The 25,465-nt window shown below is 45.2% G+C and overlaps 2 protein-coding genes across 2 annotated transcripts; both read left to right on the top strand.

Moving 5' to 3' along the window:
• Positions 1–14,206: 14,206 nt before the first annotated feature.
• On the top strand, positions 14,207–16,809 carry LOC106563637 (palmitoyltransferase ZDHHC23-A). The gene is made up of 3 exons (XM_014129392.3): positions 14,207–14,887; positions 15,425–15,592; positions 15,901–16,809. The coding sequence occupies exons 1-3, from the start codon at positions 14,262–14,264 to the stop codon at positions 16,172–16,174; spliced, it is 1,068 nt and encodes a 355-aa protein (XP_013984867.2). The 5' UTR covers positions 14,207–14,261; the 3' UTR covers positions 16,175–16,809.
• Positions 16,810–17,203: 394 nt separating this feature from the next.
• LOC106563635 (uncharacterized) lies at positions 17,204–25,407 on the top strand. The gene is made up of 4 exons (XM_014129391.3): positions 17,204–17,423; positions 23,975–24,319; positions 24,576–24,676; positions 24,895–25,407. Exons 1-4 carry the CDS (start codon positions 17,306–17,308, stop codon positions 25,129–25,131), a joined length of 801 nt encoding a protein of 266 aa, XP_013984866.1. The 5' UTR covers positions 17,204–17,305; the 3' UTR covers positions 25,132–25,407.
• The last annotated feature ends 58 nt before the right edge of the window (positions 25,408–25,465 follow it).

Raw genomic sequence — 25,465 nt, 5'->3', positions numbered from 1 at the left:
AGAGTGAGAGACAGAAAAACAACAAAAAAATCCAGAAAAACGCATGTCAAAAATGTTATAAATTGATTTGCATTTTAATGAGGGAAATAAGTATTTGACCCCCTCTCAATCAGAAAGATTTCTGGCTCCCAGGTGTCTTTTATACAGGTAACGAGCTGAGATTAGGAGCACACTCTTAAAGGGAGTTCTCCTAATCTCAGTTTGTTACCTGTATAAAAGACACCTGTCCACAGAAGCAATCAATCAATCAGATTCCAAACTCTCCACCATGGCCAAGACCAAAGAGCTCTCCAAGGATGTCAGGGACAAGATTGTAGACGTACACAAGGCTGGAATGGGCTACAAGACCATCGCCAAGCAGCTTGGTGAGAAGGTGACAACAGTTGGTGCAATTATTTGCAAATGGAAGAAACACAAAATAACTGTCAATCTCCCTCGCCCTGGGGTTCCATGCAAGATCTCACCTCGTGGACTTGCAATGATCATGAGAACGGTGAGGAATCAGCCCAGAATTACACGGGAGGATCTTGTCAATGATCTCAAGGCAGCTGCGACCATAGTCACCAAGAAAACAATTGGTAACACACTACGCCGTGAAGGACTGAAATCTTGCAGCGCCCGCAAGGTCCCCCTGCTCAAGAAAGCACATATACATGCCCGTCTGAAGTTTGCCAATGAACATCTGAATGATTCAGAGGACAACTGGGTGAAAGTGTTGTGGTCAGATGAGACCAAAATGGAGCTCTTTGGCATCAACTCAACTCATCGTGTTTGGAGGAGGAAGAATGCTGCCTATGACCCCAAGAACACCCTCCCCACCGTCAAACATGGAGGTGGAAACATTATGTTTTGGGGGTGTTTTTCTGCTAAGGGGACAGGACAACTTCACCGCATCAAAGGGACAATGGACGGGGCCATGTACCATCAAATCTTGGGTGAGAACCTCCTTCCCTCAGCCAGGGCATAGAAAATGGGTCGTGAATGGGTATTCCAGCATGACAATGACCCAAAACACACGGCCAAGGCAACAAAAGAGTGGCTCAAGAAGAAGCACATTAAGGTCCTGGAGTGGCCTAGCCAGTCTCCAGACCTTAATCCAATAGAAAATCTGTGGAGGGAGCTGAAGGTTCGAGTTGCCAAACGTCAGCCTCGAAACCTTAATGACTTGGAGAAGATCTGCAAAGAGGAGTGGGACAAAATCCCTCCTGAGATGTGTGCAAACCTGGTGGCCAACTACAAGAAACGTCTGACCTCTGTGATTGCCAACAAGGGTTTTGCCACCAAGTACTAAGTCATGTTTTGCAGAGGGGTCAAATACTTATTTCCCTCATTAAAATGCAAATCAAATTATAACATTTTTGACATGGGTTTTTCTGGATTTCTTTGATGTTATTCTGTCTCTCACTGTTCAAATAAACCTACCATTAAAATTATAGACTGATCATTTCTTTGTCAGTGAGCAAACGTACAAAATCAGCAGGGGATCAAATACTTTTCTCCCTCACTGTAGCTGTAACAATGTATTTGAGAGACAAGTGCTCATTGTGCAAATGTATTTATATTTTCAATAAACATTGGAGAAGAAATCTAGTTTACATGTTGTCAACAACCGAAGACAACCCTGTCTGTTTTGCCCCATAGTTGCGCACATGTCGGTTTTGTTGCTAAACCACTAACCCGTCTACAACGCAACATTTTTTGTGACATAACCATCAGTAGAGTTGAAAATGCGATAGAAACCCATTTAACTTTTTTTTTTTTTTTATCCCATACAGGGGAATTTAACCGCAAATGTAATTTTTATGTGCACTATGCGATCACGCACAGCTTTTTACCCGCAACAAGTCAATTTGATGGAAACACATCTCTGGTGGGAAAATGCGCATATTGTGTTAATGTGGATTTTAGAATATTCGCATGAAAATCTGTCACCAATTGGATGGAAACCTAGCTACTGTCATAAAAGTTGTCTCCTTCAAAAGAAAGAATTCACAAAAATGTCTAGTTTAAAAGAAAATCCTGTATTGAATCATTGTTTCTTTACATCGAACCCAAAATATGTAAATAATTGAAAATAGGTGGGGGGGAAAAAAGTATTTTTCTCAATTGCATCAAAATCAGCTTAAACTATATACATCCGAAAAAACTTGTAATGTAATCTTATTGAGCATCACTGTTTCCCACAGTTGTCACGTCCTGACCAGTAAAAGGGGTTATTTGTCATTGTAGTTTGGTCAGGGCGTGGCAGGGGGTGTTTGTTTTGTGTGTTTTTGGTTTAGGTTCTATGTTTTCTATTTCTATGTTTAAATCTAGTTTTCTATTTCTATGTTGGGTTTTTGGTAGGACCTCCAATTAGAGGCAGCTGGTTGTCGTTGCCTCTAACTGGAGGAAAATATTTAGTTGAGGTTTGTTTCACTTGTGTTTGGTGGGTGGTTATTTTCTGTATAGCCTCTGTGCCTTATGAAACTGTTTTTCGTCGTACGTTTATTTTGTTTAAGTGTTATCTTTAAATAAATTATGAGCACTTTACCCGCTGCGCCTTGGTCCTATCTTTACGACGCCTTTGACAGAACCACCCACCAAACAAGGACCAAGCAGCGGGGATTGGAGCACCGAGAAAAAGGATGGACGTGGGAGGCAGAACGACGTTTCTGGGAGAGGAAATTAAGGGAGCTACATGAAGCCGAGAGGCATCCCCCCCCCAAAAAAAATTGGGGGGCACACAGGGAGTTGGGCAGAGTCAGGGTGGAGTCCTGAGCCAACTCCCCGTGCTTACCGTGGGGAGCGGGTGACGAGGAGAGCACCGAGCTACGCAGAAATGCGCACGGTGTCGCCCAAACGCACGCACAGTCCGGTGCGGCCAGTACGGGCTCCACAGCGTTGCCGGGCGAGAGTTGGCCGGCAGCCAGGGAGAAGTGCGCCGGTGCAGCACATCTGGCCACCAGTGCGTCTCCTCGGTCCAGCTTACCCTGCGCCTGCTCTACGCACGGCAGCCCTCACTCTCCAGCACAGCCCAGTTCGCCCTGTGCCAGCACTTCGCCCGTGCCGGGCTACAGTGACCACTCAGCCAGGACGGGGTGTGCCAGCCCTGAGTTCCAGACCGCCGGTGCGCCTCCACGGCCCAGCGTGCCCCGTGCCCGCTCTGCGCACCCAAACTCAAGTAAGTCTCCCCAGTCCGGAGAGACCGGTCCCAGCTCCCCGCAGGAGGCCTCCAGCGACGCTCCTCAGCCCTGAGCCTCCAGCGACGCTCCTCAGCCCTGAGCCTCCAGCGACGCTCCTCAGCCAGGAGCCTCCAGCGACGCTCCTCAGCCAGGAGCCTCCAGCGACGCTCCTCAGCCAGGAGCCTCCAGCGACGCTCCCCAGCATAGAGTCTTCTGAACGGGAGCTATGCCCAGAGCCAGAGCCACCTCCGTAGTGGGAGGATTGGGAAGGGGGGGGTGTAGCACAGGGACCGTCGTTGACGGTGGCCACCCTCCCTTCCCTCCCTTTAAGTTTGGGGTTGTTTTTGTGGGGTTTTTGTTTTTGAGGTGCATTCGGGGTCTGCACCTTTGGGGGGGGGGAGGGGGTACTGTCATGTCCTGTCCAGTAAAAGGGGTTATTTGTCATTGTAGTTTGGTCAGGGCGTGGCAGGGGGTGTTTGTTTTGTGTGTTTTTGGTTTAGGTTCTATGTTTTCTATTTCTATGTTTAAATCTAGTTTTCTATGTTGGGTTTTTGGTAGGACCTCCAATTAGAGGCAGCTGGTTGTCGTTGCCTCTAATTGGAGTCCATATTTAGTTGAGGTTTGTTTCACTTGTGTTTGGTGGGTGGTTATTTTCTGTATAGCCTGTGTGCCTTATGGAACTGTTTCATTGTACATTTATTTTGTTTAAGTGTTATCTTTAAATAAATTAAGTATGAGCACTTTACTCGCTGCGCCTTGGTCCTATCCTTACGACGCCTATGACAACGGTTCTAAATGCTGTTTTTAAAAGGAACACACAGACAGCATTGTAAATAATTTCCTGATATGGAATTGGTCAAGTAGACTTTGATAGGAAGGAATAGGTTCAGAAGTAGGCAGGGAGAAACCGTAGCAAGACCACCATTGTGTTGTTAGCAAACTTAATGATGGTGTTGGAGTCATACTTGGCCACACAGTCGTGGGTGAACAGGGAGGGGACTAAGCTTAGTGATGAGCTTTGTGGGCACTATGGTGTTGAACGTTGAGCTGTAGTGAATGAATAGCATTCTCACGTGTTCCTTTTGTCCAGGTGGGAAAGGGCAGTGTGGAGTGCGATTGAGATTGCGTCATCTGTGGATCTGTTGGGGCAGTATATGAATTGGAGTGGGTCTAGGGTTTCCGGGATGACGGTGTTGATGTGAGCCATGACCAGCCTTTCAAAGCACTTCATGGCTACCGATGTGAATGCTACAGGGCGGTAGTCATTTAGGAAGGTTACCTTCGCTTTCTTGGGCACAGGGACTATGGTGGTCTGCTTGACACATGTAGGTATTGCAGACTCGGTCAGTGAAGACACTTGCCAGTGCATGCTCTGAGTGCACGTCCTGGTCATCCATCTGGGAATGCCTTGTGAATGTTGACCTGTTTAAAGGTCTTACACACATCGGCTACGGAGAGCCCTGCCACATCCGACGAGCGTCAGAGCCGGTGTAGTAGGATTCAATAGTCCTGTATTGACGCTTTGCCTGTTTGATGGTTCGTCTGAGGGTATAGCGGGATTTCATATAAACATCCGGATTACTGTCCCGCTCCTTGAAAGCGGCAGCTCTAGCCTTTAGCGTGGTGCGGATGTTGCCTGTAATCCAGGGATATGTACGTATGGTTACTGTGGGGACGACGTCATCGATGCACTTTTTGATGAAGCCGGTGACTGAGGTGGTATAGTCCTCAATGCCCCACAAGGCCCCCCTCCTCCATAACTCCCTTCTCCTTCACAAGGCCCCCCTCCTCCACAACAGCCTCCTCCACAAAACCCTCCTCTTCCACAACTCCCTCCTCATCCAGAAGGCCCCCCTCCTCCACAACTCCCTCCTCCTACACAAGTCCTCCCTTCTCCACAACTCCCTCCTCCTCCACAAGGCCCTCCTCCTCCACAAGGCCCCCTCCTCCACAACTCCATCCTCCTCCACAAGTCCTCCCTTCTCCCCAACTCCCTCCTCCTCCACAAGGCCCTCCTCCTCCACAAGGCCCCCTCCTCCACAACTCCCTCCTCCTCCACAAGGCCCTCCTCCTTCACAAGGCCCCCTCCTCCACAACTCCCTCCTCCTCCACAAGGCCCTCCTCCTCCACAAGGCCCCCTCCTCGACAACTCCCTCCTCCTCCACAAGGCCCTCCTCCTCCACAAGGCCCCCTCCTCCACAACTCCCTCCTCCTCCACAAGGCCCTCCTCCTTCACAAGGCCCCCTCCTCCACAACTCCCTCCTCCTCCACAAGGCCTTCCTCCTTCACAAGGCCCCCTCCTCCACAACTCCCTCCTCCTCCACAAGGCCCTCCTCCTTCACAAGGCCCCCTCCTCCACAACTCCCTCCTCCTCCACAAGGCCCTCCTCCTCCACAAGGCCCCCTCCTCGACAACTCCCTCCTCCTCCACAAGGCCCTCCTCCTCCACAAGGCCCCCTCCTCCACAACTCCCTCCTCCTCCACAAGGCCCTCCTCCTTCACAAGGCCCCCTCCTCCACAACTCCCTCCTCCTCCACAAGGCCCTCCTCCTTCACAAGGCCCCCTCCTCCACAACTCCCTCCTCCTCCACAAGGCCCTCCTCCTCCACAAGGCCCCCTCCTCGACAACTCCCTCCTCCTCCACAAGTCCTCCCTTCTCCCCAACTCCCTCCTCCTCCACAAGGCCCTCCTCCTCCACAAGGCCCCCTCCTCCACAACTCCCTCCTCCTCCACAAGTCCTCCCTTCTCCACAACTCCCTCCTCCTCCACGAAGCCCTCCTCATCCACGAAGCCCTTCTCCTCCACAAAGCCCTCCTCCTCTACGAGGCCCTCCTCCTCCACAAGGCCGTCGTCCTCCACAAGGCCCTCTTCCTCCACTGGGACATCAGTACAGACATCAGAAGACAGTGAAGTGTTTTCTGTCTCAGAGCCAGGCTCTGATAGTGCCGTCACTGTCGTGGTGTCTGTTACAGGACCTTCGGTATGGGCAGCATCTTGCGTGGGGTTAGAAGCACCAGAGAATCCCCCCGGTCAACGAGAGAAACAGTTTAGACACACACACACGCACACAACCAAATACCCAATGAACCTGTGTGTGTGTGTGTGTGTGTGTGTGTGTGTGTGTGTGTGTGTGTGTGTGTGTGTGTGTGTGCGCGCGTGCATGTGAATGTGCGTGTGCATGCCTATTGTGTGATAATTGTTTAGTTTTTTTTACGATGTGAAATCTATAGAGAAATCTAAATATGCACACTTTTTAAAATGTATTTCATGTCATTCACTTGTGCACAATAACGTTTTTGCATAACCCTATAATCAGAATCCATGTAAACTGGTACAAATTACGTAACTGTTTGGTTTTTTCAACTGTTTGTGTGCATTGGCAGTCGCACTCACAATTATCTGTCGGTATACAATTGTCTGTTTTGGTTGTTTGCTGCTCATTGGGGCTTGGTTTACTAAGATGCCTCATTTAGGTTAGAGTTATAATATGTCACCTCTGAATATGCACATTTTTATTTGTCAAAAGTAAATTATCATTTTGTTTATTTTCAGTATAACCTTACATCAGAAAGCACTGCTTTTGTATTACTCTACCTATTAACATAATGTGTTTAACTGGAGTTATACATGACCAGGGCATAGACACAATTAGAGTTGGATTCCTGCTTCCCATCACACATACACTTGACTCCTCCAGAGTCTTCTCTGTGAGGGGGGGATGGGTCATATTGCTGGCTGGAGGAAATATGATGCCGAAGGGTGTGTCTGTCCCACGGATCTTCCCACTCTCCTCTTGCATGACTATGTCGCCTGTCTTGTCTCCCACACCAAGTCAACTCAGTGTAGATTATCAGGGCTGTTGTTGGACTTTTTAACACCTCAGTGTTATCATCCATGAAAGGGACACCCATGACATACTGTCCATGTAGCAGCAGCAACACCAGGCTAAAGTTACCTAAAGTTTTCCAAGCCAACAATTCGGCAGCCGTAATAACAAAATGGTATCAGACTAATTTTAAAGGCTATTGAAGGGAACAACTGGCTGGAGAAGGGTGATTGACCTATAATACATTAGAGCAGGGTGATGGTAATATCAGGGGTGAGGTCTATGCATCTGTGCTTAGTGTGGCATTTAAGGCAATTTCAGTATAGTGTAATATCATGTATTTTTATAGAGATGTTGATAAATGATAAACTATGTCTCAGGTGCAGAGCATTGACTTTGCAAGGACCATCAGCCTCAGCCATTCACAGCACTGAGTGGAGGTAGGGATATCATGTCAGACAAGTACATTTTGTTAATGACCAACAAAGCTTTAGCCTACTGTTTACATCAGCACATTTAAAAGTATACCATCCTCCCATTATGTATCGCATCATGGGGAAATTATGTCAGGCGCAGTGGTGACACTTTCTGTCTGAGAATACGCGGCATGCCCACCACCTCCATACGCTGCCACACGCTATCGCTGCCACTGGAAAGCATGCCAATTTCCTTTTTCAACACTGTCACCCAAGTCAATCTGGCTAACTCCTCTCATCAAGTCTGCTCCTCTACAATGACCGACATGTTGCTTTCCCATGAGGAGGAATAAAACCTAATCAAGCTCTCCCCGCCAAAAAAACGTCTGGATTACAGGATATTACACTATACAAAGTTTTTGACTGAAACGGATATCACATCTATCAAAGCTTGCCAGATACCCCGGTACCACCTGGAATTCGCGGCCACGTAAATTCGGACTGAAGTTTTTCTAGTGTAGACGTGTCAACGGACCATAAACTAAAACAGATTGAAACAGATATTTTGTTTGACGTGGAAAATCTGACATATCTTTCAGGAAAAACATAAGATAAATAAAAAAAATATGGGTCTTTAGCCTAGTCTTCGAGGAAAATGTGCTTTTACCGATGAAATCTTCAGTCCAGGTAAATGTAGGCTATGCACTTTTTTCTCTCAAAGGTAAGCTAGATGCACACAATTTTACACAATGTAGGCTACTGAAGCAGTCATAGGCGTTATGAGATGTAATTCTCTGGGAACAAGTTTAAACTGCAGAAGTGGTCAAAATATTGACTACCTTGTTTATTGGTATGCGATATCCCATTCATTTAGAATATTGGATTGAAACATGAAACATATTTACTTAATAATTGTTTAATACATTTGCATTGTTTGTTCAGCCTTTCCCTTTAAACTGTGACTATGGCTTACAGTTATTTCAAGTTAATTTAATGAGAAGAAAATATTGAAGTCAATATTTAGACTGCTTCTGCAGTTTTAACTTAAATTCACTCACTATCGAAGAGCTGGGCTATATTTGAAGTAGAATGCCAGAAGACAAAGCCAACACTGGCAGTCACTCCAACAACGTACATTCTATCTCACTGTACGACTGGCGTGCTTGGGGACCGGGGTTTAGTTGGCCCAGATAGGTCTTCCCTAAGGAAATAACGGCCTTGTTTCTAAAAGCGACATATTAGAGGAAAAGTAATTTTATTGTAAAACTTGTTAAAATCAAAAGCTATTTTAATTGATTCCATTAATTGACTCCCCATGTCACTTCATGAGGCAGATGATGGTATAGTATTCCTAGTTGGTAATACTAGTAAAATGTGTGTGTGCGCGTGCACTTGCAATCGATTTGAGCGCAAGTAGTGGAGACCTTTCAGACAACTTAACCTTGATGTCTTCATTATGATGAAGAACTGTCTATGTGGGGTCAAGACAAAGAGATTCTTAAATTATATCCATCAAATAGACCATCTAAGAGAGTACTCAGAGTCCAATAATATTTTCAAGGTCTTTCTCGCCCTGCTAATTAATTGATTGATTATTGGCACCCAGATATACCCCTCATCTGGTGCGCCAGTCAGTCCTTGAATCAGTCCTGCACACCTTGAGGGCCGGATTTGAGAAAGGTGACGCCCCAACCGTGCACGAGCAGCAAGCTAGCAGTATGCAGTTCATTCGGGAAGTATTCAGACCCCTTCACTTTTTCCACATTTTGTTAAGTTACAGACGTATTTTTTAAAAGTATCCCTAATCAATCTACACACAATACCCCATAATGACAATGTGAAAACAGGTTGAGAAATTTTTGCACATGTATTACAAATAAAAAACAGAAATACCTTATTTACGTAAGTATTCAGACCCTTTGCTATGCGACTCAAAATTGAACTCAGGTGCATCCTGTTTCCATTGATCATCCTTGAGATGTTTCTACAACCTGATTGGAGTCCATCTGTGGTCAATTCAATTGATTGAACATGATTTGGAAAGGCCTGTCTATATAAGGTCCCACAGTTGACAGTGGATGTCAGAGCAAAAACCAAGCCATGAGGTCAAAGGAATTGTCCGTAAGAGCTCAGAGACAGGATTGTGTTGAGGCACAGATCTTCGGAAGGGTACCAAAACATTTCTGCAGCATTGAAGGTCCCTAACAACACAGTGGTCTCCATCACGCTTAAATGGAAGAAGTTTGGAAGCACCAAGACTGAGTAATCGGTGGAGAAGGTCAGGGAGGTGACCAAGAACCCGATGGTCACTCTGACAGAGCTCCAGAGTTCCTCTGTGAAGATGGCAGAACCTTCTCTGCAGCACTCCGCCAATCATGACCTCAGACTGTGGCGAAGGTTCACCTTCCAACAGGACAACGACCCTAAGCACGCAGCCATGACAATGCAGGAGTGGCTTTGGGACAAGTCTCTGAATGTCCTTGAGTGGCCCAGCCAGAGCCCGGACATGAACCCGATCTAACATCTTTGGAGAGACCTGAAAATAGCTGTGCAGCGACACTCCCCATCCAACCTGACAGAGCTTGAGAGGATCTGCAGAGAAGAATGGGAGAAACTCCCCAAATACAGGTGTGCCAAGCTTGTAGTATCATACCCAAGAAGGCTTGAGGCTGTAATTGCTGCCAAAGTGCTTCAACAAAGTACTGAGTAAAGGGTCTGAATACTTATGGAAATGTTATATTGAATTTTTTTTTAGAATACATTTTCTAACATTTCAAAAAAAACTGTTTTAGCTTTGTCATTATGGGGTATTGTGTCTAGAGTGATGAGGAGAAAAAACAATTTAATCGATTTTAGAATAAGGCTGTAACGTAACAAAATTCAAGGGGTCAAAGGGTCTGAATACTTTCTGAATGCACTATAGGAGGCGACAGTTGACTTCAGGCCTTGACAGAGGTGATATCACCATTCAAGTTTAAGATGTTCAAATCAAATCAAAGTTTATTTGTCATGTGTGCTGAATACAACAGGTGTAGACCTTACAGTGAAAAGCTTACTTAAATGCTCTGACCAATAGTGCAAAAAAAGGTATTAGTTGAATAATAGGTAAGTAAAGAAATAAAACAACAGTAAAAAGACAGGCTATCTACAGCAGCGAGGCTATAAAAGTAGCGAGGCTACATACAGACACCGGTTAGTCAGGCTGATTGAGGTAGTATGTACATGTAGATATGGTTAAAGTGACTATGCACATATAATGAACAGAGCGTAGCAGTAGCGTAAAAGAGGGGTTGGCGGGTGGTGGGTGGCGGGTGGCGGGACACAACGCAGATAGCCCGGTTAGCCAATGTCTGGGAGCACTGGTTGGTCGGCCCAATTGAGGTAGTATGTACATGAATGTATAGTTAAAGTGACTATGCATATATGATAAACAGAGAGTAGCAGCAGCTTAAAAAGAGGGGTTGGGGGGGCACACAATGCAAATAACTCGGGTAGCCATTTGATTACCTGTTCAGGAGTCTTATGGCTTGGGGGTAAAAACTGTTGAGAAGCCTTTTTGTCCTAGACTTGGCACTCCGGTACCGCTTGCCATGCGGTAGTAGAGGGAACAGTCTATGACTGGGGTGGCTGGGGTCTTTGACTATTTTTAGGGCCTTCCTATGACACCGCCTGGTGTAGAGGTCCTGGATGGCAGGCAGCTTAGCCCCAGTGATGTACTGGGCCGTACACACTACCCTCTGTAGTGCCTTGCGGTCAGAGGCCGAGTAATTGCCGTGCCAGGCAGTGATGCAACCAGTCAGGATGCTCTCGATGTTGCAGCTGTAGAACCTTTTGAGGATCTCAGGACCCATGCCAAATCTTTTTTGCTTCCTAATGGGGAATAGGCTTTGTCGTGCCCTCTTCACGACTGTCTTGATGTGTTTGGACCATTCTAGTTTGTTGTTGATGTGGACACCAAGGAACTTGAAGCTCTCAACCTGCTCCACTACAGCCCCGTCGATGAGAATGAGGGCGTGCTTGGTCCTCCTTTTCCTATAGTCCACAATCATATCCTTAGTCTTGGTTACGTTGAGGGATAGGTTGTTATTCTGGCACCACACGGCCAGGTCTCTGACCTCCTCCCTATAGGCTGTCTCGTCGTTGTCGGTGATCAGGCCTACCACTGTTGTGTCGTCTGCAAACTTAATGATGGTGTTGGAGTCATGCCTGGCCATGCAGTCGTGGGTGAACAGGGAGTACAGGAGGGGACTGAGAACGCACCACTGGGGAGCTCCAGTGTTGAGGATCAGCGTGGCGGATGTGTTGCTACCTACCCTCACCACCTGGGGGCGGCCCGTCAGGAAGTCCAGGATCCAGTTGCAGAGGGAGGTGTTTAGTCCCAGAATCCTTAGCTTAGTGATGAGCTTTGAGGGTAGTATGGTGTTGAATGCTGAGCTGTAGTCAATGAATAGCATTCTCACATAAGTCTTCCTTTTGTCCAGGTGGGAAAGGGCAGTGTTGAGTGCAATATAGATTGCATCATTTGTGGATCTGTTTGGGCGGTATGCAAATTGGAGTGGGTCTAGGGTTTCTGGGATAATGATGTTGATGTGAGCCATTACCAACCTTTCAAAGCACTTCATGGCTACGGACATGAGTGCTACGGGTCTGTAGTCATTTAGGCAGGTTGCCTTTGTGTTCTTGAGCACAGGGACTATGGTGGTCTGCTTGAAACATGTTGGTATTACAGACTGAATTAGGGACATGTTGAAAATGTCAGTGAAGACACCTGCCAGTTGGTCTGACCCCACAGCCTTGTGTATGTTGACCTGTTTAAAGGTCTTTCTCACGTCGGCTACGGAGAGGGTGATCACACGGTCGTCTGGAACAGCTGATACTCTCATGCATGCCTTAGTGTTGCTTGCCTCGAAGCGAGCATAGAAGTGATTTAGCTCATCTGGTAGGCTCATGTCACTGGGCAGCTCACGGCTGTGCTTCCCTTTTTAGTCTATAATAGTTTGCAAGCCCTGCCACATAAGACGAGCGTCGGAGCCGATGTAGTATGATTCAATCTTAACCCTGTATTGACGCTTTGCCTGTTTGATGGTTCGTCGCAGGGCATAAGCAGGATTTCTTGTAAGCTTCCGAGTTAGAGTCCCACACCTTGAAAGTGGCAGCTCTACCCTTTAGCTCAGTGCGAATGTTGCCTGTAATCCATGGCTTCTGGTTGGGGTATGTACGTACAGTCACTGTGGGGACGACGTCCTCGATGCACTTATTGATAAAGCCAGTGACTGATGCGGTGTACTCCTCAATGCCATTGGAAGAATCCCGGAACATGTTCCAGATAGCAAAACAGTCCTGTAGTTTAGCATCTGCTTCATCTGACCACTTTTTTATAGAACGAGTCACTGGTAACCATTACCTCAGTGGTGGAATAAGATTTCCAACCCAGTCCATATTACTGAAGCACTTCACTGAATGAAGACTGAAGACTACTCTCTATATCCTTACCACACCGAAATAACAAATAATGTATATACTGAACAAAAATATAAATGCAACATGCACCAATTTCAATGATTTTACTGAGTTACAGTTCATATAAGGAAATCAGTCAATTGAAAAAATTCAATAGACCCTAATCTATGGATTTCACATGACTGGGCATAGGCCCACCCACTGGGGAGCCAGGCCCAGCCAATCAGAATGAGTTTTTTTCCCCCACAAAAGGCTTTATTACAGACAGAAATACTAATCAGTTTCATCAGCTGTTGGATGGCTGGTCTCAGATGATTCCGCAGGTGATGAAGCGGGATGTGGAGGTCCTTGGCTGGTGTGGTTATACGTGGTCTGTGGTTGTGAGGCCAGTTGTACGTACTGCAAAATTCTCTAAAATTATGTTGGAGGCAGTTTATGGTAGAGGAATAAACATTAAATTCTCTAGCAACATCTCTGGTGGACATTTCTGCAGTCAGCATGCCAATTGCATGGTCCCTCAAACCTTGAGACCTCTGTGGCATTTTGTTGTGTGACAAAACTGCACATTTTAGAGTGGGCTTTTATTGTCCCCAGCACAAGGTGCAGCTGTGTAATGATCATGCTATTTAATCAGGTTCTTGATATGCCACAACTGTCAGGTGAATGGATTATCTTGGGAAGGAGAAATGTTCACTGACAGGGATGTAAACACATTGAGAGAAATCATTTTTTTTGTGCATATGGAAAAATTCTGTGATATTTTATTTCAGCTCATAAAACATGGGACAACACTTTACATGTTGCGTTTATATTTTTGTTAAGTATAGTTATCATGTGGTTTGACTGTGTCTCTCTACTGTTGCTGTTCTTTTGTACAGGACCTTCAAGTGGATCTGTGAACAGCCAGAATGAAATGGGAGAAGTTTAAGCCTCCAGAGCCAGATGATGCCATGTGCTGTTTTGAATGTGATTTGGACCCACATGGATGCTGCTGTGACTGTGACGATCTGGATGAAGCTTGCAGCAGGTGAGGTGGGTGGAAAGGGAAGGAGGATCATGGCAGGACTCAGCAGTCCAAGTGCACGTCTTACCAGTGCTAGACTTGGACTGAAATATGTGCCAGGACTCATTTTGGGTGCTGGTACTGTTTATATTTAGGTGCATGATCTCCACAATACTTTTGAGCTAATATTCTATAAAAGGAACAGGAGCTCTTGCAGTAGAACATTTGAGGTGCCAGTATTCAGCTCCGGTGAGCTCCTACCCCAGTCAAGCACTTGGTCTAGCCCCCTGTCCTCTCTGTGTTTCCTCTCTGTCATCCCTGCCCTCATGTATTTTCCAGGTGTCTGAAGGGTGAGCCTCAGAAACCTGACTGTGTGTTGCCTGTGTTTGGTGCAGTGATGGACTGGCTGAGGTTGAGACTGTTATCAGGGGACAGGCGGGTGGAGATGTCCACGGTCCCAGCTTTAGTGCTGCTTCCCATGCTACTGCGGCTGGCAGCCCTGCACTTCCTGCTGGGCCTGGTCATTCTGACAGCCCTGCCTGGGCTGGTGCTGTGGTACTACTACGCCACACACCGGAAGAAGGGCCGCACCCTCTTCTTCCTCAGCCTGGCGCTCTTCTCCCTAGCCTACATGTACTTCCTCTTCATCACAGAGATCCTACCTCGTGGGGACGTAAGTCACCTGCAGCTGGTGACCGTGACAACGGGTTTGGTTCTTACTCTTATTTCTCTTGTGCGCACCAAGAGGGGGCCAGGCTTCGTGCAGCCTTCCCTGGCTGACACACACAGCACCAGCACCAGCACCAATCATTACCAACTGCCTGACAAAGACTCTGCCTCTCAGAATGGAGTGGACCAGTCGGTGTTGCCAGCCCTCCCAGCCAGACCAGTGGAACAGCAGACACAGTCCCTGACAGCGAAAGGGGGCAGGTGTCCTCTGTGCAAAGTGGTGCGTCCCCCTCGGGCGGGACATTGCCGGATCTGTGGAGGCTGTGTCCAGCGCTTGGACCACCACTGTATCTGGTGAGTTTCATTAAACACCTTTGTCTGTTGTGGAGGATCAGTAATTTAGTACACCATTATTTGTTCAACAACAGGCTGACAGAAATACCTTTCTGCAACACTCAGATAACCACAGCGTTATCACGTCTGACTTTACTTCCCTACTATATACACATGCAATATTTTAATCTCTCAGAACCCCCACAATTATATTCGCTCAACACTTCTCTTCAACACAAAATCATGATCTCACTAAGAGTCGTACTGTCAGGCCAAGAAGACGTCACCAAAGCAGACCAGGCTGTACAGACGTGTAGGGCCCACAGGGGTTCACCCTTCAGCAGGGTGAGGCAACCTCAAACCAGGACAATCTGTTATCTATGGCATTTAGATAGATGCACCAACACAACCAGACACATTTAGAGCACGTAGTCACATTCTCTCACATTCATGCTAATTGTACTCTCACATGCAAACACAGCAGAAGTCGGTCATTTGAACTGAGGGTGTCTGTGTGTGTCTGTGTCTCTGTTGTCTTGTGCATCACTACTGAGGCAGGATTAACAGCTGTGTGGGCCAGGCTAATCATCGCAGCTTCCTGCTGACCCTGCTCCTCTTTCTGTTGACCTCTCTGTATGGGGTCAGTCTGGTGCTGCGCAGTGTGTGTCCCCAACAGAGCCTGCTTACCGCCCTACTCTACTGCCCTGGGGTCTACAGTCAGTACAGGTACACTACGGTACCTGGTATTTGCTTAAAATGTACACACATGAAAATGTATTACAAAATGACAATTGTAATTACATAGTAATTACCTAATAATTACTTTTGGTGTATTTAGGATTCATTGAAACAAGCACCACTATATTGCCTGTTATTTGGCACCAGGTAGTTACAAAATGTTTTGAGTTATTTAAATAAGTACAAGAAGATTTACTTAAAGAATCTGGTAACTAAAACCAACTGAAATAGAACTGAAAGATAAAGCGTTATGCTGATTTCTAAGTGTAACTATGCTCATGCTGATGTTTTTCCAGCTCAGCCCTGTGCTTCACCTGTGCCTGGTACAGCAGTATTGTCACAGCAGGCCTGCTCAACCTGCTGGTGCTGCAACTTATCAATATCAGCTACAATGTGACAGAACGGGAGGCACAACTTGCACTGCGGAGAAAAAATGTCCAGAGTCATCCGTGTGGCCTCGTTGTCGACACAGGGGTCTACTCACGTGGCTTCTGCCAGAACTGGGCTGAATTCCTGGCAATGGGAGAGTCTGTCAATAGACCATCCTCCATCCTCACTGACTTGGTTTAGCCTTGGCTTAACACCATGCCACTGTCTAAGCAGGTCAACATTGCTGGGTTTCAACTGTGTGGCTTTAGGGACTGTGAGCTGCTCTGGATCTCTAGGTATAGCAACTCAGAGGTGTTAATTTCTAATTGTTATATACCTCTACATTCCAAACACTCCAGGTCGAGAAAATAACCATGATCCTCCAAGTTGTCATGGATCTGACACTCTTAATATTAGTAGTAAATATATAAAGGGTTTCTCTGACTAATAGGATAAGTTTTAACCTCTTACAAATATCTGTTTGATTTTACTGTCTCTATCTTTTCCCAAATGATGTAAAGATTCGCAACCATGGTAGACTAAATAGCAATAGATTAATAGAAATACATGAGTTAGAGAACATGTTTAAGAAACTGTAGACTACTTATTGACAGAATGCACCTGACCATAAGATGACTTCAAGGGGAGGAAAGATGTACATGTTCTGCCAGACATGACAGAGACACATCCTCTCACCCACGCACACTCTTTGTAGTTGAAGTGCTATTATTGTTAAGTTTTAATGTACTTATATTTCAACTATCCTTTTACTTGTATAAGACTAAGACTCATCTTCCTTTGTATCTTGTTTGTTTGTCATGCCAATAAAGCATATCTTATCTAACGGCTAAGAGTGGGAGACAATGTGGATTAGCGGGGCATAAAAAAACAGTCGACCAGGGCTGCTGTGTTCAAAGGAAGTGGCTAGGAGCTCAGTAGGCCTCATCTGTGTCATCATGGCAACAAACCTACATAATGAGAGTCTGTGTAGAACTGTCACTAGTTCGTTAGTAAGTGTACACAGTTTTTTCAATATTTTAACTGTTTAAAATCCACCTCAATTTGGATTGCAAAGGTGGCTACTGTTGAAGATATGCACATGCTCTCTCTCTTACTCACTCGCTCACACACACACACAAACAGACTGATACACACACACACACACACACACACACACACACACACACAAACACACACACACACACACACACACACACACACACACACACACACAGATTGTATTTCCTGGTGTGCCTTCTGTGTTTCTTGTTGGACCCTTCTCACTCTCTGGCATTGAATCTGTCATTTCCTGTCATTTCATAAAGCTCAGAGATGTTCTCCATCCCCCCCAACATTGCTGTATTTCCCATCATGAGTGTCAGTACTAAAGAGTGTCTGGTTGTCCACTACTGGTCCTCAGCACCACTGGTCCTTCTGCTCCTCTGTTCTGGTAAGAGACCCATGTTCCCACTGAAGAGACTCTGTGTTGATTAATGTGTTATTAGACGTTATGTTCTGATAAGGTATAGAGTATAAGTCCTGGCAAATCTATTCTGACTGGTTCTCTCTGTGTACGAATATGTCTACATTTCTGAGTTAATTAGTATTGGTGATAATTCTATAAAGAATAGAAGAGGACTTGTTGTAAATTAATCATGAATACCACGCAACTAAGACTATGGAAGATCACAACTGATCATCAACAGGGTCACTGCGTAGTACAAACAACATTATGTACAGCAATTAGGAACAAACTATTGCCGAACAGAGCTGAAATGACAGGACAAATTCAATACTCCACTTTAACAAAAAATGTACAGTATACAGTGCATTCGGAAAGTATTCAGATCCCTTAATTTTTTCCACATTTTGTTACATTACAGTCTTATTCTAAAATGGATTAAATAGTTTTTTCCCCCTCATCAATCTACACACAATACCTCATAATGACACAGCTATTTTCATGTCTCCCCAGAGATGTTAGATCGTGTTCAAGTCCGGGCTCTGGCTGGGACATTGAGACTTCTCTCAAAGCCACCCCTGCGTTATCTTTAAATCAAATTTTATTGGTCACATACACATGGTTAGCAGATGTTATTGCGAGTGTAGCGAAATGCTTGTGCTTCTAGTTCCGACAGTGCAGCAATATCTAACAAGTAATATATAACAATTCCATAACAAATACCTAATACACACAAATCTAAGTAAAGGAATGGAATAAGAATATATGAATATAAACATATAGATGAGCAATGTCAGAGCGGCATAGACTAAGATGCAATAGATAGTATAGAAGTATATACAGTTGAAGTCGGAAGTTGACATACAACCACTCCACAAATTTCTTGTTAACAAACTTTAGTTTTGGCAAGTCGGTTAGGACATCTACTTTGTGCATGACACAAGTAATTTTTCCAACAATTGTTTACAGACAGATTATTTAACTTATAATTCACAGTATCACATTTCCAGTGGGTCAGAAGTTTACATACACTAAGTTGACTGTGCCTTTAAACAGCTTGGAAAATTCCAGAAAATGATGTCATGGCTTTAGAAGCTTCTGATAGGCTAATTGACGTCATTTGAGTCAATTGGAGGTGTACCTGGGGGTCTATTTCAAGGCCTACCTTCAAATTAAGTGCCTCTTTGCTTGACATCATGGGAAAATGAAATGAAATCAGCCAAGACCACAGAAAATAATTGTAGACCTCCACAAGTCTGGTTCATCCTTGGGATGAATTTCCAAACGCCTGAAGGTACCACGTTCATCTGTACAAACAATAGTACGCAAGTATAAACACAATGGACCACGCAGCTGTCATACCGCTCAGGAAGGAGACGCGTTCTGTCTCCTGAAGTGCAAATCAATCCCAGAACAACAGCAAAGGACCTTGTGAAGTTGCTGGAGGAAACAGCTACAAAAGTATCTATATCCACAGTAAAACGAGTCCTATATTGACATAACCTGAAAGGCCGCTCAGCAAGGAAGAAGACACTGCTCCAAAACTGTCATTAAAAAAGCCAGACTACGGTTTGCAAATGCACATGGGGACAAAGATCGTACTTTTTGGAGAAATGTCCTCTGGTCTGATGAAACAAAAATAGAACTGTTTGGCCATAATGGCCATCGTTATGTTTGGAGGACAAATGGTGAGGCTTGCAAGCTGAAGAACACCATCCCAACTGTGAAGCATGGGGGTGGAAGCATCATGTTGTGGGGGTGCTTTGCTGCAGGAGGGACTGGTGCACTTCACAAAATAGATGGAATCATGAGGTTGGAAAATTATGTGGATATATTGAAGCAACATCTCAAGACATCAGTCAGGAAGTTAAAGCTTGGTTGCAAATGGGTCTTCCAAATGGACAATGACCCCAAGCATACTTCCAAAGTTGTGGCAAATTGGCTTAAGGACAACAAAGTCAAGGTATTGGAGTGGCCATCACAAAGCCCTGACCTCAATCCCATAGAAAATTTGTGGGCATAACTGAAAAAGTGTGTGTGAGCAAGGAGACCTACAAACCTCACTCCGTTACACCAGCTCTGTCAGGAGGAATGGGCCAAAATTCACCCAACTTATTGTGGGGAGCTTGTGGAAGGCTACCCAAAACGTTTGACCCAAGTTAAACAATTTAAAGGCAATGCTAACAAATACTAATTGAGTGTATGTAAACTGCCTTCCCACTGGGAATGTGATGAAAGAAATAAAGTTTAAATAAATCATTCTCTCTACTGTTATTCTGACATTTCACATTCTTAAAATAAAGTGGTGATCCTAACTGACCTAAGACATGTATTTGGCAAAGGTGTATGTAAACTTCCGACATCAACTGTAGAAGCTGTTTTTCAGTCTCTAGGTCCCAGCTTTGATGCAGCTGTACTGACCTCACCTTCTGGATGGTAGCTGGATGAACAGGCAGTGGCTCGGTTGGTTGTTGTCCTTGATCTTTTTGGCCTTCCAGTGACATCGGGTGCTGTAGGTGTCCTGGAGGGCAGGTAGTTTGCCCAAGGGGATGCGTTGTGCAGACCGCACCACCCTCTGGAGAGCCCTGCGGTTGTGGGCAGTGCAGACCGACAGGATTTCCGACAGAATGCTCTCAATTGTGCATCTGTATAAGTTTGTGAGTGTGTTAGGTGACAAGCCACATTTTTTCAGCTTTCTGAGGTTGAAGAGTCGCTGTTGCGCTTTCTTCACCACCCTGTCTGTGTGAGTGGACCATTTCAGTTTGTCAGTGATATGTACGAACTAAAAACTTTCCACTTTCTCCACTCTTTGCCCATCAATGTGGATATGGGGGTGCTCCCTCTGCTGTTTCCTGAAGTCCACGATCATCTCCTTTGTTTTGTTGAAGTTGAGTGGGAGGTTATTTTCCTGACACCACATTCTGAGTGCCCTCACCTCCTCCCTGTAGGCTGTCTCGTTGTTGTTGATAATCAAGCTCACTACTGTTGTGTCATCTGCAAACTTGATGATTGAATTGGAGGCGTGCATGGCCACGCAGTCATGGGTGAACAGGGAGTACAGGAGGGGGATGAGCACGCATCCTTGTGGGGCCCCAATGTTGAGTATCAGCGAAGTGGAGATGTTGTTTCCTACCTTCACCACCTGGGGGCAGCCCGTCAGGAAGTCCAGAACCCAATTGCACAGGGTGGGATTGAGGCCCAGGGCCTCAAGCTTAATGATGAGCTTGGAGTGTACTATGGTGTTGAATGCTGAGCTATAGTCAATGAACAGCATTCTTACATAGGTATCCCTCTTGTCCAGATGGGATAGGGCAGTTTGCAGTATGATGGCGATTGCAACGTCTGTGGACCTAGTGGGGTGGTAAGCAAATTGAAGTGAGTCTTGGGTGACAGGTAAGGTGGAGGTGATATGATCCTTGACTAGTCTCTCAAAGCACTTCATGATGACAGAAGTGAGTGCTACGGGCAATAGTCATTTAGTTCAGTTACCTTTGCATTCTTGGGTACAGGAACAATGGTGGCCATCTTGAAGCATGTGAGGACAGCAGACTGGGATAGGGATAGATTGAATATGTCTGTAAACACACCAGCCAGCTGGTCTGAGCATGCTCTGAGGACGCGGCTTGGGATGCCATCTGGGCCGGCAGCCTTGCGAGGTTTAACACGTTTAAATGTCTTACTCACGTTGGACATGGAGAAGGAGAGCCCACAGTCCTTGGTAGCGGCCGTGTCGATGTCACTGTATTATCCTCAAAGTGGGAAAAGGTGTTTAGTTTGTTTGGAAGCAAGACGTCAGTGTCCGCGACGTGGCTGGTTTTCCTTTTGTAGTCCGTGATTGTCTGTAGACCCTGCCACATACATCTCGTGTCTGAGCCGTTGAATTGCGACTCCACTTTGTCTCTATACTGACATGTTGCTTGTTTGATTGCCTTGCAGAGGGAATGACTACTCTGTTTGTATTCTGCCATATTCCCAGTCGACATGGTTAAAAACAGTGGTACGTGCTTTCAGTTTTGTGCGAATTTACATTTACATTTTAGTCATTTAGCAGACGCTCTTATCCAGAGCGACTTACAGTAGTGAATGCATACATTTCATACAATTTCATACATTTTTTTGCCATTTATCCACTGTTTCTGGTTAGGGTAGGTTTTAATAGTAACAGTGGGTACAAAATCTCCTATACACTTCCTTATAAACTCATTCACCGAATCAGCGTATCCGTCAATATTATTCTCTGAGGCTACCTGGAACATATCCCAGTCCTCGTGATCAAAACGATCTTGAAACGTGGATTCCGATTGGTCAGACCAGCTTTGAATAGTCCTTAGCACAGGTACTTCCTGTTTGAGTTTTTGCCTATAGGAAGGGAGGAGCAAAATGGAGTTGTGGTCAGATTTGCCGAAATGAGGGTGGGAAGGGCCTTGTATGCATCGTGGAAGTTATAGTATCAATGGTCCAGTGTTTTTCCAGCGCGAGTGCTACAGTCGATATGCTGATAGAATTTAGGTAGCCTTTTTCTCAAATGTGCTTTTTTTAAATTCCCAGCTAAAATAAATGCAGCCTCAGGATATATGGTTTCCAGTTTGCATAAAGTCCAGTGTGTCAGGTGCGTTGTAAAAACTAGACCAAGGCGCAGCGGGTATCATGCTCATCTTCTTTATTTATTATAAGAGAACACTTAAACAAAATATAAACTAACGCCAAACAACAGTTCCATAAGGACACAAGCACTATACGAAAAACAACCACCCTGTCACGTCCTGACCAGTAATAGGGGTTATTTGTATTATAGTTTGGTCAGGACGTGGCAGAGGGTATTTGTTTTATGTGGTTCAGGGTGGTGGTTTGCTTAGAAGGGTGTTTGATTTATTATTTCCGGGTTTTAAGTTATGTTTTTTGTATTTCTATGTTCTCTCTAGTTTAGTATTTCTATGTTAGGTAATTGGGTGTTGGACTCTCAATTGGAGGCAGGTGTTTGTAGTTGCCTTTGATTGAGAGTCCTATATATAGGTATGTGTTTTGTTTGTGTTTTGTGGGAGATTGTTCTGTGTATAGCCTTGTGCCTTACCAGACTGTTATTCGTCGTTGTGTCTTTTGTGTACGTGTTTATTTTGGTTTCCCTTCTTTTCTTTAATAAAGAAGATGAGTGCACATTTCCCCGCTGCGTCTTGGTCCGCTTTATCCGATGACAACCGTGACACACCCACAAAAACACTGGAAAAAACAGGCTGCCTAATTATTTCTTCCAATCAGAGATAACGAAAGACACCTGCCTCTGATTGGAAGCCATACCTGGCCACACATAGAAAACGAAACATAGAAATGGAAAACTAGAACCAAAATCCCAAAACACACAAAACAAACACCCCCCGGACACGCCCTGACCAACTATAATGACAAATAACCCCTTTTACTGGTCAGGACGTGACACAGTGAAGTTACATGAGGGCCGTTGTGGTATCGGCTTGAGGGTGGATATACACGGCTGTGACAATAACCGAAGAGAATTCTCTTGGGAGAGAATACAGTCGGCATTTGAGTGTGAGGAATTATAGGTCAGGTGAACAAAATGGCTTGAGATTCTGTATGTTGTTACAATTACACCATGAGTCGTTAATCATGAAACATACACACCCACCCTTCTTCTCCCCAGAGAGATGTTTATTCCTGTCAGCGCGATGCACTGAGAATCTCGGTGGCTGTACCGACTCTGACAGCATATCCTGAGAGAGACAAGTTTGCGTGAAACAGAGTATATTACAATCCCTCATGTCTCTCTGGAAAGCAACCCTTGCCCTGATTTCGTCAACTTTGTTATCTAGGGACTGAACATTAGTGAGTAATATACTCGGAAGCGGTGGGTGGTGTGCGCACCTCCAAAGTATGACTAAGCTGTGTGCTTAGGGCCATTGTCGTGTTGGAAGGTGAACCTTCACCCCAGTCTGAGGTCCTGAGTTCTCTGGAGTAGGTTTCCATTTAAGAATGATGGAGGCCACTGTGTTGTAGGGGAACTTCAATGCTGCAGAAATGTTGCTACCCTTCCCCAAGTCTGTGCCTTGACACAAATCTGTCTTGGAGCTCTATGGACAATTCCTTCGACCTCATGGCTTGGTCTTTGCTCTGACATGCACTTTCAACTTATATAGAAGGTGTGTGCCTTTCCAAATCATGTCCATCAATTGAATTTACCATAGGTGGACTCCAGTCAAGTTGTAGAAACATAAAAGATGATCAATGGAAACATAAGGTATCTGTTTTTATATTTAATACATTTTTCCAAATGTCTAAATACCTGTTTTCACGTTGTCATTATGGGGTATTGTGTGTAGATTCTTTTTTTTTTTTTGATCCATTTAAGAATAAGTCTGTAACGTAACAAAATGTGAAAAAGGGAAGGGGTTGCAATACTTTCCAAATGCACTGTATCTCTCATTTTACATAATTATAGAGAACAAAGTTAGAAACGTGTGCCGATGTTTTCATGATGAGGTAAGATCATCCCAAAATAACCCCCCCCCCCTCCCCATCCCCTCCAGGTTGTTTTGCAGACAGCAGGGTGAGAAATTCTGGTAACATCACAGCAAAGATTGGTCATCCTGTGACTCTGTCCTGTGAGCCGTCTGGAGAGGGGAATGTGTCCCAGGTTGAGTGGAGGATTGGAGGGTGTGATGGCCGTAGGATTCTGGTTTCTAACACAAACAACCCAGTTGTCGTGGAGCAGGACTATATCGACCGTGTCTCTGCTGTGACGATGCGTGGATTCACGTTACTAGGGACACAGAGGAATGACGCTGGGCCGTACTGCTGTTCTCTCACAACCTTCCCACTTGGGTCTCTGAAATTTCACCTTTTCCTGTATCTGAGTGAGGACCCACAAACAGGTACTGTCCACCTTCACCAACTCCAAACCAGGCTAACATGTACCTCACATATTTCTCTTCTACGCCAAGTTGTTCTGCCATAGAAGCACCTAGTCACCAAGATGACACCCACAGGTACCTAGTCACCAACATGACAGCCACCACGCGCGTGCATTCTGAACTGTCACACTAACTTATACGTCAGCTATTGTAATAATCTGAACAAGGATGTAGAAAAGACAAGACATTTCTAACTAGTTCCCTCCTGTTTTGTCAGCCTTCAGTGAATCTCCTCTCATAATGATTGTGTCCATTGCGAGTGGGATTCTGGGAGTGCTGGTGCTGGGAGGGACCATAACAGCACTGTTGCTCTGTCAGGTGAGACTCACACATCTACCCATAACACCTCTCTCACTTCATAGTTATTTCAATGGTTCTGAGAGAGGGCTAGAGATAATTTTCGAATGCCCTTAGGTGGCTATAATCAAAACTGCAGTGTAGCTTGGTGGCTGCGATTGATACATGTTGTGACGCCAAGCTGCTATACAACCACATTTCTCTCCAAAGTGTTTAATGGAACGTTCCCATATTCACAGAGGTGTAGAAGACCAGTGCAGGACCCTGTGCATGTGGCAGTTCATCCAGGGGGGCTTCCACAAAACCCCCCCTCCATCCTCCAGAAAAACCAGGCCCATGCTCCCCCACCACAGAGGAGTAACAGTGAGGAGGAGGAGGAGGAGGAGGAGAACGGGGAAATGGATTACTTGAACATTACAGTGCTTCGCCTCCCCAGAATTCCACCTACTGCCTTCTCTGCCTTGAGGAAGAGCTAGAGAATACTGCACTCTCATACAAACAAAATAAAATACAAACAAACAAAGACATGTATTCATAAAGACACAATATACTCTATACACACTCACTGACACAAAAACAGTTACATTCACACACATTACCTATATTTGGTTTGGGACAATTCCCAGTTTATTATCTCCCCTATTCTAAAGTAAAGATTTCATGTTAGATTTGATCATTGTAAAACCAGTCTTATTGTGCCGGCTCTCCATCCTAAATATCTTGTGTTTTGTAATAAAAAGGAATTCAATGTCTCTCAAATGCACAGAATGGCCCTGCAGCATGATTTAAACAGTCACACTACACTATTAG

This window comes from Salmo salar, chromosome 11 (genome assembly GCF_965601325.2).
Source record: "Salmo salar chromosome 11, fSalSal1, whole genome shotgun sequence".
NCBI classification, from domain to species: Eukaryota; Metazoa; Chordata; class Actinopteri; order Salmoniformes; family Salmonidae; genus Salmo; species Salmo salar.
This window is presented reverse-complemented; position numbering and strand designations above follow the sequence as displayed.

What these genes read in the sequence shown, in the direction of transcription:
- LOC106563635 (XM_014129391.3), top strand. Translation starts at nt 17,306, where the DNA reads ATGTTCTCCATCCCCCCCAACATTGCTGTATTTCCCATCATGAGTGTC. An exon ending in GAGTGAGGACCCACAAACAG is followed by an intron (nt 24,320 to 24,575) that starts GTACTGTCCACC and finishes CTGTTTTGTCAG; the next exon opens with CCTTCAGTGAATCTCCTCTC. An exon ending in CAGCACTGTTGCTCTGTCAG is followed by an intron (nt 24,677 to 24,894) that starts GTGAGACTCACA and finishes CCATATTCACAG; the next exon opens with AGGTGTAGAAGACCAGTGCA.
- LOC106563637 (XM_014129392.3), top strand. Translation starts at nt 14,262, where the DNA reads ATGGACTGGCTGAGGTTGAGACTGTTATCAGGGGACAGGCGGGTGGAG. An exon ending in TTGGACCACCACTGTATCTG is followed by an intron (nt 14,888 to 15,424) that starts GTGAGTTTCATT and finishes CTACTGAGGCAG; the next exon opens with GATTAACAGCTGTGTGGGCC. An exon ending in GGGGTCTACAGTCAGTACAG is followed by an intron (nt 15,593 to 15,900) that starts GTACACTACGGT and finishes ATGTTTTTCCAG; the next exon opens with CTCAGCCCTGTGCTTCACCT.